The sequence below is a fragment of the Centruroides sculpturatus genome, unplaced genomic scaffold (assembly GCF_000671375.1).
Source record: "Centruroides sculpturatus isolate CEXI.00-Female unplaced genomic scaffold, Cexi_2.0 scaffold1372, whole genome shotgun sequence".
Lineage (NCBI taxonomy): Eukaryota > Metazoa > Arthropoda > Arachnida > Scorpiones > Buthidae > Centruroides > Centruroides sculpturatus.
This window is the reverse complement of record NW_019385638.1, coordinates 118,957-131,689: the sequence shown is the minus strand read 5'-3', so window position 1 is coordinate 131,689 and position 12,733 is coordinate 118,957. Positions and strand designations below refer to the sequence as shown.

The window sequence follows — 12,733 nt, the reverse complement described above, 5'->3', positions numbered from 1 at the left end:
TATAAAGATGGAAAATAAAATAATACGATGTTTCTTAAATCAAACTTTAATGCGTATTTTTCTAGGTAAAGTACACAAAACATTATAAAAATTAGAAATTCTGTATTTGTTTTACACCTAATACAAAAATAAATACAAAAATATTTCAAGAATATTCATCTAATTGATTTATTAATATTATTTTATAACAAGTGTATATAATGAATGAAATACATCGATCGAATTATACCAAGGATATTAGTCACGTGTTCCTTTGTTAATCAGTCTTGGAAACAGATATAACATACAGTAGTTGTCATTCGATGTAGAACAGAGGCATGCATTGAGATAAACGTTTACAAGTAAGTTTAAACTACAAAGTATTAAAAATGCTTAGAATTATTTTAATAGTTTTATTTATATAAAGTTTAGTATTGGTTAATATTTCTAATTTTGGCAATTTAATTTTACCTAAATTAATACAGATGTGTAATAGTTTATCATGTTTTACAGCAGGAAAAATTGTTTACTGTTGCCAGAAAATGTAAATTATCTGTTGTATACCGTAAAGCAATAACTTATTAGCTGAGTTTTCATGTATTGTACAGAATGATATCACATTCCACACCATTTTTTTAATGAATAATCCTACTGGAGGGTTAAGGGATGGGGTCAGATATTTTCGGGATATTTTCGAAAAATCCCTGCGGTCTTCGACAGCCAGAAGTGGATCTCGAGTTCCCTATAGTGGGAAGCTGATTGTTAATCAGCTTTACGTATAGAAACTCGTACAATTGGAAATATTACACGACTTTATATTAAATATAATAAAATCTTCAAACAATGATCTGTTAAATGAAGCTGAACTCAAGTTATTATTGTTACCATAGATATAATATTTTAACGTTTAAAAATAAGCTTTTGAAATATTGCAATAATAAAGTTAACATGAATGAAAAACAAACAGTAGACAATAATAATAATATTGTATATTTATAAATTCTATACAATTAACATAATGTAGTATTTTTTCTGCTAGAAATTTATGAACTTAAATACTTTCTTACAGTTTAGATTAAATTAGTTATCCTAATAAATAGGGTAAAAAAATAGTAGCCTTTAATAACCCCAATCAAATTTTGGTAAGAATGCATTTCGAGTACAAAGACACCTCTTAAGCTTACATATATACAATACAACATCAGCATACATGTATGCTGATGTTGTACCGTATTTATCAAAATTTGGTTGGGGATATTGAAGGCTACTATTTTTTGTAAAATCTAGTCTATTTATTCCAGTCAACCCTGATGAAATAAGCCCTCCAATTTATTACAACTCTATTTATTAGGATAACTAATTCAATCTAAATTAAAGTAGTGGGCTAGAAGCATTATTTATTATTACTTTCTTACAGGTTTATAAATTATAAGGTTGTGCTGCAAACTATCAATCTACAATTCAATTGTGTATTGAAAAGAACTCTGTTACTTGCTTTAATTATTTCACATTGAAACACATTATTATTGAGGAAAATGACTATTGTAGAAGAAATGGACGAACCTGTATTATCAGATACAAATTGGAAAGAGGAAGAATCGACTCCACTTATACCACCAGTTCAAAAATCTGAACAAACAGATAAATTCACATGTTCACGTTTTCTTAAAAGCCTGACAATCGAACCGTTTATGGCTCTCTTCATGTTCTCTTATGTCGTGGGACGTGTATGCTCACAAAATATCTTTATAGATAAAGCTTGTCTGAATATTTACGGATTTTCTGCTAATGTGTGTAATAATATCGATAATTATACCAAAGAGAAACAACAAGTAGAAACGACTGCAGACAACTATAACCTATATAACACATTAATACAAACTGTTCCAGCGGTATTCTTTTCTATGGTTATAGGACCTTGGAGTGACAAATATGGAAGAAAATTGCCCGTGTTATTGGCAATAATTGGTTTAGGATTAGAAAACGTTGGTATTATATTAAATATAATTTATTTTGACGCCCCGTTATATTGGATGGTTATCAGTGCCTTGCCTTCAGGAATATCTGGAGGTTTCACAGTAACCTTGATGTGTATGTACAGTTTAATCTCCGATCAAACCACCAAGAAACAAAGAACCATAAAATATGCACTCCTAGAATTAGCGTATGGTGTGGGTATTCCACTTGGCACATTTATTGGTGGAATGGTTTATAAGAAGTATGGTTATATATACGTGTATATAATAGGAATAGTTTCGCAAGTAATGGCTATAATGTGGTTAATTATAGTTGTTAAAGACAGTAGAAACTTACGGAATGCTTTGAACGGTAAAATTGTTTGTGATTTATTCTCTTTCCAAAACTTTAAAGAAAGTTATCATACAGTAACGAAGCCTCGGCCGAACGGAACTAAATTGGAAATTTTGTTATTGATAGGTTCAATGTGCGCTTTAATCTCTACTTATACAGGTTAGTAAGAATAGTGTAAACAATTTTAGTCATATTTCAATCATAAATATAAAAATGAATACGTTTTATAATCGTATAACTTTTAATTGTTGGTAGCTATAAGCGGATTTGCATTTTACTTTGCCAAGGAAATGTACAGTTGGGACGTAACTACTTACTCTAATGTTAATTCTGCATTCCTTACTGCTGGAATGTTTTTTGTCGTTTTTGCCGTACCTCTTCTCGTAAAAGTTTTGAAAATGAAAGATTATTGCTTGGGTATAATTGGCAGCATCTCCATGTTTTTATCAGATATTGTTAAAGGATTTGCATACGAATCATGGCTATATTATCTAGGTTCGAATATTCACTTTTATTATTAAGTTTATTATTAAATAATAGAAATATATGATGTATATATTAACTAGGACTTTTCGTATAGGTAATGCTCTTGGTATATTCGGCACTATGGGTATGTTGGCAGTGAGAGCCAGACTCTCTAAAATTGTATCAGAAGAGGAGTTAGGTATTTTGAAGAGGAAGTTGATGAAGTATCGATATATTATATGTTTCAATGTTTAGTAAGTAGAATATTTGTTTTTCAGGTAAAATCTTTGCATTTTTATCATCTTGCGAATCTCTAGTTCCTGTTGCTGGTAATTTAGTATTTACTCAGATATTTAATGCTTCCATCCATGTGTTTCCCGGTATGTCATACATAATAGCAGGATCTATCATCATACTTCCAATTATTGTTTTTCCGTAAGTAAATTATTGTATTTAGGGGCCATCCATAAATTACGTAAGGGCGATTTCGGCCATTCTAGACCCCCACCCACCCCTGTGTAAGAAAAAGTAATATTTTCTTTTTATCCCCCCTCCCCTTCCTATCTTACGTAATATTTTGGCATGATTTTATAGAAAGATTTTAAATTAACCAAAAAAATGTTTTTAATGAAACCCTAAACACATTAGGTCCAAAATATATAATTATTAACTAGTTAATTAATATGTACTAATATTTATAAAAGACTTTATGTGAACACATTTTAAAATATAAAAATTTAATGAATTCGAATGAACAATTTATTTTAAGAACTTTATTTTTTAATTATTAACAATATTATTATTATTATCATCATCATTAATCAACGTCATTATAATTGTTTTTATATTAATTTTAATGTTCGCAAAAGACGCAAAAAACTTTGTCAGATCGACTAGCTTGAGCATGTGTAAAAGAAACATCATACAAGATAAAACAAGAGAGAATAGAAAGAAACTATATTCCGTTGCCATATTGATTACATCTTGGCTAAGGCCAAGAAAATAAACTACATGCTGCTAAAATGTGTTAGGTGCACTTGGGGACTAAATAATAAAGCTTATAAAACTCTATATAATGGGGCAATACAACCAATGCTACTTTACGCGGCCTCTGGCTGTGATCATGTAACTAATAAAAGTTCAGTAGCAAGTAAATTACTCTCTCTTCAAAGCCAGTTTGACATCAGAATTTCAAAGTGCGGCAGAACAGTTTTTACTAATGCCTCTCTGATACTAGCGGAGCTTATTCCTTTGCCACTATGTATCGTAGAAAAGGTTCTAAACTACTACATCAGAACTACAAACGTCAAGGCTCAACAACAATCTCTACTCCTATCTACGGCTGTTCATACGCTACCACATTGCAATTACCCTACTATCTCTGATCATCATCCTGTGAACAAGGTTATTTGGTGTCATCTGCTTCCTCCATGGATAATCACGCAGACATTAATATCTTCACAGATGGGTCCAAAAGTTCACTTCTTTTCGGCTCAATTATCTGTATCTTCATCCAAACTGACATATTTTGCCAAAAATATGTTAGAAGGTACAGATACCTCCAACATACCTCCATCTATTAAGCTGAAGAAGATGCCGACTACCAAGCTGTTCAGTGGGCCACTTCACTACCAAACGAAACTCTGTCTATCAACATTTACAGTGATTCTCTGTCTGTCCTAAAAGCTCTATTAAATCCCAATTGCAATAGCAATAAAATCGCATATATCCAGCACCATATTAAAAACCATGTAAATAAGATAACTTCTATATTTGTTCCTGGCTATACTGGCATACTAGGAAATGAAAAAGACGACTTTGAGGCTAAGGACACTGATTTGGACTACATTCGCATCCCTCTCTCACGTAGCAGCCTTAAAAATTATATTCGTAACAACGTTATGCAAAAGTGGAACCAGTAAAAGTAGTTAAGCAGTAAAACTGGTAGAATAACAAGACTTTATTTTCCTAGTGTTGAATGCAGGTTCTCATCACTACTTAGAGATTTAACGTTTGCTACTGCTCAACTACTTACTGAGCATGGTAATTTTAGAAGCTACCAAGCGATGTATAACCGGGCAGAAACTGCTCCTTGCTTTTGTGTACAGAAAACCTAGACACCGTCGACTATATGATCTATCATTGTCCAATTTACGATCAACATACACTTATTCTGAGATTAGAAATTTTTACGCTTGGTTTCGGGTGGCCACGTCCACTCGATAAGCTTGTTCAGAAACCACTATTTCATGCTTTTTACAATGATGTTAAAAAATATGAAAGAAAAGACTATTTATAATTTCTGGTTTTACATTTTAGTTTTCACTGAAAGCCGAATACTAATTTTATGCTTACTTTGTATTATGCATTTTGGTTTATGTATTCTTAGTGTTATACAACCCAAAGGAATGGTGCACTTATTCTAATAAAAAACAAGAGAGAGAAACCACCACACGGCCTTTCTCCCATGACAGAAAATGTGTAGAGCGTAAATCTGCTAGCGTTATTACTCTATCACGTCACACGAGACAACCAGCGTTCTTAATAGAAACCGCCAAATTGAAGCCAAATTCAAAACGCCACCACTCAACGAGATCAAAAAATAAAAATAAGAATATTACGTAAGACGAGATCTATTACCCCCTACCCCTGAGTAAGAAATAGTAAGAAATCCTTTACCCCCACCCACCCCAAAACACCTTACGTAATTTATGGACGGCCCCTTAGGCTAAGTTGCCATTTCAGCAATATATAAAAGTCATAATTATAAATATGTTCATATACTGCATACAAAATTCAATAATTATAGACGTTTTAATTTTACCAACTGATATTAAACATTTTAATTTATTAAAAAATTAATTACATATTTTTATTTTAAATAAGACATAAATAATGTTTTATGAAAAAGCTTTCGTCAATCAAAAGAGCATATATTTCCACTCTTGTACCTGCAATTTTACTCAAGAACAGCACTTCATGTTAGTAAGTTAATTACTTTAATCCTAACGCTGGAACAGACATACATGCTATTTGCATTTATATATAACACACGCTATAAATGCAAATAGCATGTGTTATATATAACCCATACCTTGGCTACCTTTTATTTCAATATTGTTCTCAATAAATGGAAATACAGCATATATACTATCGTAAAATAATATCTACAAAACCTCTTTCAAATAATATCTACAAAACTTCTTTTAAATGAGGCGAGGATTGTAGAAGATGAATTTATATTCTGTAGAATGGCGACAAAATTGTTCAATCAACAAAATTACTATTCTACTGTATTATCAGAAACGTTTTACATTCTTAGAATAAATGGGTAGAACATCTTTCCCCATCCTCATTTAGTTCTAAGTTTAGTCGCTGGGGAATAGTTTGGCGCTGCTGTCTCTTCAATATATACTTTTTCTGAAAAATTTCGGAAGTTAACAAATAAATTGCATTCGTCTTATTTCGATTACAGATGTGGAGATGGAATTTTATCAAAGATACGACTCTGTGTTTTACATTTTTATGCTGTAAGAACTGCATCCCCCTGCACAATACACTCGAAAGCTAAATGATTTGCGATACATACCCTAAATTCGTTAAAAAACATATCTAATAATGTATTTTAAGGGGAAAAAATTGCCACATTTTGACTCAGACTGAATTATAAAACAAAGTTTTTTTTTTGCAAAAATTTAAACCGCATCTCAGGACAGTACTAAACATTGTTGAGATTTATCCAATTGTTCTTTGTACAGAGAGCTCGGAGCATCTACTCTATAATTACCATGTTGATTTCTATCGTTGTCAATTAGACGAATTACCACAATAAATATTAAGTTTTGATTAATATTTACATTTTCAGTAGTTCGTATTTACTTCATTTATCAGCGTTGGATTCAGTATATTCTGTTTCGTAAATAAAGGTTGGCTCAAAACTCAGTTAACTATGATTTGGTTTGTACATTTCAGTCATACTCGTGAATATATATTGTAAAATACAGGGGCGTGCCGTGACATTTGATGATAGGGAAGCTGTGTTTTTGTAACAAGCCGACTTCCAGGCGCAATCAGTCAGTGATGGTCTATGGTCCATTCGTATTCGTTTGTTCGATAAGCCAGTAAAAACCGTAGACTTCTCTAAATGTATTTTTAATTAATAGATTATCTAACGCACTTAATAAATAAGCAAGTTCAATATAATTAACTCTNAATACAGGATAATTTGGAAAATTGCTTTTAAACAGCTCCATATAATTTATTAGGAAAGGATACCAATAACTTGTTTTTATTTTTTTATTTTTATTTTTATTCATCCGTTAGAAGAATATTGGTTCACTTTTCTAAAAATGTCAAATCTTACGGGTATAAACAATGCGTTCATATCTAACAAACCGTAATTATTTGTGGAAACACTTAAAACGGATGATTTATTGAGGACATGTTGCCAAATTGACAGCCTTGATCTTAATATGAGAAGCATCACAGATGCTCAATTACGGCTTTGATTTTTGTTCGTAATAATTGCATATATATTATAATTATATTTTAAAATTTCTTAAATGATTTGATAAAAGTTATCAGACTGCCTTGGAAATAATTATCTCAAAATTTGTTTCAGTTAATCATTAAATTTACAACATATTCAAGATATTGTAATACAGGGTTGTCCAACCTTTTTTCCGAATGGACCAAATTAGAAATTTAGGTATATTCAGTGGGCACAAAGATACTTTATATAAATATATGCTTTTCAAAAGTTTAAAATGTGAATATTAAATTTTAATAACAAATATATAATTATAAAAAATACTGTATTATTGACAGTAAAAAAATAAATTATTCTCACACAAAATAAAAATAAATTCAATGCGATTTTTGACGTTGCCTTTCTTTTAGCCTATAATATTGTCAATATCTGCTTTTATGATACTAGTCTTAATTCTAAGAATGTTAGTTGAATGGGAATCACTCAACCTATTTCTTTCGGCAGTTTTGATGTTTTTTATGCACGAAAAGAATTGTTTACAACGGTATATATTACCCACACATGCATTACAGGCTCTAGACTCTAGATAAAACAGTTTTCTAACACCACTTACGTCAATATGACATCAAAGTGTACCAAGTGTAAATTTTACGATATAGTTTACTAAAATAAATAAAAATATACCTTAAAATAAATTATAAACGTTTGTTTAAAATATGGTTTTCTTATTATTTCCACGTGTTATATGATTGTCGTGACTAATGTCAAGGGCTTACACATAGGCGGTTAAAGATTAAATATCATAAAATGATAGCATTATTATACTCTTTCAATCGTAGTTTATCATACAAAGACTGAGTTTTTGTTTAAATACTTTGACCTTGTTACTTAATACTTTTCTATTGTTTCAAAAAATCAACAGAAATAACGAAATGTCAAATTAAATTTTATAGACGATTTAATTTCTCGTAGTAAACTACTACTCATGCTCTATTTATAATTGGCTTATTTGTATTCATGTTATTAGGCTATATATAACAAATATAATTGTTTATCGGTAATATTTTTAGTTAAATCTAAAGTTGAGAAACTGGTTGCACGAAGATACAAGCTTCACTAAGAAATTCAGGAAGTATCTTCCCACTAGAGCAAAATATAAGACTGTTTAATATCAAATTCGGGGAATGGGTAATGTACTATATACGATGAACAACGTTCCGAGAAATCCACCATACCGTACGAAACGGTTCAACGTATAGAAACTACAACCTGTAGGAGGAGAAGAAACTATACCATCCACCAAGAAATATGCCACGGTCTCTTGAAGGCTATGGAGCAGGATTTGATGATACTTCCATGTTAATCCACTCAAACATTCGCACAACCACAGCAATTCTGTTTTCTTGGGTCAGTGGATCAAAACACTTGTTAACATTCCAACACGTGATTTTGGTGTTATTTACGTGGTAGTAACGTGAAGAAAACTCTAGAAACACCACATGGCCAACCCTTTGGCCAGGCGCAAACCTACGACAAGTGTTCAGTGGTTTATCCACTTTGTCACGGGTGGGCAATAATCGTCTTGTTCTGGACTTCGCGGATAAAATTCACAGACCTACCAACTGTCGGATGTTCGAGTTTACTCATATTTGTGTTGGTAAGTTTGTTGAAAATCCATCAAACATCACTAAGTAACGAGTCTTGGTTTCATCGTAGAGTAACGGTAAATTAAAAACAGATATTGGCGCAGTGTTACCAACATTATGTCGTGAAAAAATACTAAACAGACCTAAAATTCTCCCTATAAATAACAGAGTTACACCTAAAATCTGAAGAAGTTTACCTTAATACTTTTTTTCAAGTACAATGTATATTGAAAATATTAGAAAACTTTTGACAATCCTGAGAAACAAATTTTCTTTTTAGGGCGCAAGCGGCATGGGCAAAGTTGAACAAAAGTATTAAGTGACAAAGTAAATTGAGCCGGATCTCGCTGCATGACTGCCTCTTTAATGCAATCATGAGTCAATTCCAAAAGTCATGAATCATGACTTTTAAAAGCGCCTGTTCGTTTCTGAAACTCCACTAACCAATATGGGCAGATGTTACATTTTTTGCCTAAATTTTCCTCTATCCTGCTGATTTCTCCCTAAATTAGGAGTAAATTAACAAGATGGAGGCAAAAAACCAGTTTAAAAAAGCTAAATCGCTAAATGACGCATTGGAGAATTTGACATGTTTGTCTGTAGGCTTAACATTGCACATTTGCCACTACCCGTGACCTGTCCAATCGATGGAAAAGAGGCTTGAATTGTAATAGTAATTATTTTCTTGAGCGAACTACTTTTTGTTTATGAAATAAATTTTGTAATATAAAACTAACAATTTCCTGAAAGTTTTGCATCAACCCAATACAGTATACAACTGTAATTGTTTATTGGACCAAATACTAATAAAATATAAAGACCACCATTATTTATAACTTCTTTCAGTCTGTTTGTCAAACTGTATCAGTTTATCGCATAAGCTTGTCCATGCAATACAGTTCTAATAGTTATAAGTGATGTTCTATATATCTTCAGAACTCTTAAGATTCGTTTTGCATCTAGTAGGGCCCACCAGTGAGCAAGCGGTTCCGTTCCCTGAACATTAGGAGTTCGGTCGTGGTTCACGTCTCGTCAGAACGGGCTGGCCACGTGGAGTTTTCTGGGTTTTCTTCTCGTTTGTAACGCCTGAATAAGGGCCAACTACCCTTAAAAAGATCTCCCGGAAAGCATCCCTCTAGGGGCCGAGGCAGATCGCCCAAGTGTTGCGTCGCCGTAACTTAACAAAACAAACAAACAAGCATCTAATTGTACCCTCAGATTTTCGATGAGATTTAAGTCGGCTGCTTTCACTGGCCGTAGGATAAAGCCAAAATACCTGATATACACACCGGCGAACGATCGCACTCGTACACTATACACTATCCAGATTGGACCAAACAACATTTCTAAAGCTGCAAAGAGGGAATGTTTCAAACTGTTCACATGTTGTGAAGAACCAGCTTCCCATAAAAGAGAGTAATTCATCAAGCCCAATTGTTGTCATCCATCCCCAAATACCTATAAAATAACAAGATTTTAAGATTTTCATTCGCACTAAAATTAATATTTTGACATAAAAACTTTTAATCCCTCTAAACAAGCGTTTTCAGCCCCCCACCCAATGCCATGAAAATAATTGTCTGATGGTCGTGGAAAATGCTTAACGTGCTTAATACGTGCCTTCTGTGACTACTTCAGAATCGATTTAAAGAGCACAAAGCAGCAATAAGGCTGAACTGCAGTCAATCTTTCATTTATTCCCATGCACAATCATTCAATTGTAATATAAACGATACACATTATACACACTGCTATTGAAAATGACACTTGTAAACTACTATAACATGATTTTATAAAAATATCAAATAATTTATTTCAATCAAGGCTCTATGTTTAACGATATTTGGCACAAGATTCTATGATTCTTGTACAATTTTAAATAATTTATTGCATTAGTATAATTTATAACACATTTTTTGCGGCACATTAATATGTTTTTTTATTCAATTTTGAAGAAATAATTATACGCTCATAAAATGTATTTTCCATCCAGTCATGGATAAAATATTTTCGTGTGGTTGTATTATGCAAATTACTGAAAGTGACGTAAACTTAAGACATTTCTAGTGTTTGGAATATAACGTACAGTTAGAGTGTGTTTTAGACGCTTTTACAAATTATAATCGTCTAATACAGGTAAATTGGTTGCGTTTAAGGTAAAATACACATATAATTTATTATTAACACTATTTTTCAGACGAAATTTAATTTTAAATCCTTAAAATACCAGGCGCGATACATACTGTATTACACCCTAACACGTTACCTGCTAATAATTACGTTGTATGTGGAAAATATCACGGTAAGTCTCAATTTAGAATATAGTAGAAAGGTAAATTTTAAAGTTTTTTAATTGAATATTTATTGTGTTTTAGCTGACGAGGAGTTCTAAATAAACTGAAAATGCAAGTTAATTCAAGTTCAGAGTGATGTGCAGCTTGTTGCATTTGTAATTTGGAAACAGAGGAATCTTTTTATCCTATTCTACAGCATTAATTTCGTTGTTGTTACTGCATTTCGGTAAGCAATCGTAAGATATTTCCATTAATAACCAACGGATCTTTTCAGTTAAGACCTGTTAGTGTTTTTCGCTAATGTATAAATAACTGTTTACCTTCCCTTAGTGTTAATCCTTTATTTTCTGCGCGTATCCATCAGGGACGTTACCATTCGAGACGTTATAGATTTTTAACTGATATCTAAATTTGCAATAACCTTTCTTTTATCTGGATGCAGGATTGTTTTAAAAGATTAATTGTAGAGTCAGAGCCGTAACTAGGATTTTGGACGCTTTTCGCCAAGAATAAAAATGGCGCCTTTTTAATTTTTGTTATTAAAAAATAATTTTATTTAAAAAGAAATGCTATTGTAAAAACATTTTCTAGTGACATTTATATACTATACAGGGTGTATCAGAATGACGTTTTAAAAATTTGGGGGATTGTATTGAGGATGAAATTTTGAACGTTTTGATATAAGGAACTTATAGCCGGAAATGTGATAGAAAGTTTCTACAGCACTTTGCATGTTCTATACGGTCGGTATGTTGCACTGGCATTCCCTCGAGCTTCACCACAACACAAACGCATATTAGCAAGTTCTCCAAATGTGTAGATACCCTCCATGACGCCAGAACGTATCTACAGTACGTGAAGCACGATAAGCAGACAATTGTACACTGACTCACGTTGACTAGCTGTGTGTTTACAGCACAGCGCCAGTGGATGCAAGGGGTGACCTGAAGAACGACAAGCATTAAGTACACAACGTCCTGTATACAGGCTCAGTTGGAACACTGTAGTTGTGTGTTTACAGTCTTCCATTCGCAGCAATAACATGACGTTAATGGACAGAAGAGTTGCTACCAAAGTGAAGGGCGGTCAAGCACTTCCTACCGCTGTATACACTTTAGTTCAAATTTCCGGCTATAAGTTCCTTATATCAAAACGTTCAAAATTTCATCCTCTACAATCCCCCGAATTTTTAAAACGTCATTCTGGTACACCCTGTATATATATAAACTAGCAGACCCCGCCACGTGTTGTTGTGGCTCAAAATGTATCTATTATAAATTTATAATAGAAGAAATTTTTCGAAAAATTTCTTCTTAGTGTACATTCTGTTGACGTACCCTATTAAAACGCAATCAAAAACGCAAAAACCCGCATCTAAAATAGTATAAATAGAAGCAAGTTTTACGAGGAAGGCTTACCGTAAAGAACTGTCCATCCCCCATGTTTAACGGAATAATATACAGCCTATGTCCACCCTGAAGTTCCATTCTAAATATTGGTGAAAGAATTTTTGAAATCGGATGAGTAGTTTCGGAGATTACCTGCTGCAA

At 32.5% G+C, this 12,733-nt stretch overlaps 1 protein-coding gene and 1 long non-coding RNA gene across 2 annotated transcripts in view; both read left to right on the top strand.

The window, feature by feature from the left end:
• The first annotated feature begins 299 nt into the window (after positions 1-299).
• On the top strand, positions 300-3,229 carry LOC111640799 (proton-coupled folate transporter-like). Its single transcript, XM_023386860.1, has 5 exons — positions 300-341; positions 1,397-2,448; positions 2,545-2,784; positions 2,870-2,953; positions 3,033-3,229. Exons 2-5 carry the CDS (start codon positions 1,515-1,517, stop codon positions 3,191-3,193), a joined length of 1,419 nt encoding a protein of 472 aa, XP_023242628.1. The 5' UTR covers positions 300-341; positions 1,397-1,514; the 3' UTR covers positions 3,194-3,229.
• Positions 3,230-10,983: 7,754 nt separating this feature from the next.
• Positions 10,984-12,733, top strand: part of LOC111640809 — a 12,781-nt gene continuing 11,031 nt past the window's right edge. The window contains exons 1-3 of the long non-coding RNA XR_002759319.1: positions 10,984-11,025; positions 11,087-11,191; positions 11,265-11,409. This is a non-coding gene — a long non-coding RNA (uncharacterized LOC111640809). The remainder of the gene's footprint in view (positions 11,026-11,086; positions 11,192-11,264; positions 11,410-12,733) is intronic.

What these genes read in the sequence shown, in the direction of transcription:
- LOC111640799 (XM_023386860.1), top strand. Translation starts at nt 1,515, where the DNA reads ATGACTATTGTAGAAGAAATGGACGAACCTGTATTATCAGATACAAAT. An exon ending in TTTAATCTCTACTTATACAG is followed by an intron (nt 2,449 to 2,544) that starts GTTAGTAAGAAT and finishes AATTGTTGGTAG; the next exon opens with CTATAAGCGGATTTGCATTT. An exon ending in ATCATGGCTATATTATCTAG is followed by an intron (nt 2,785 to 2,869) that starts GTTCGAATATTC and finishes CTTTTCGTATAG; the next exon opens with GTAATGCTCTTGGTATATTC.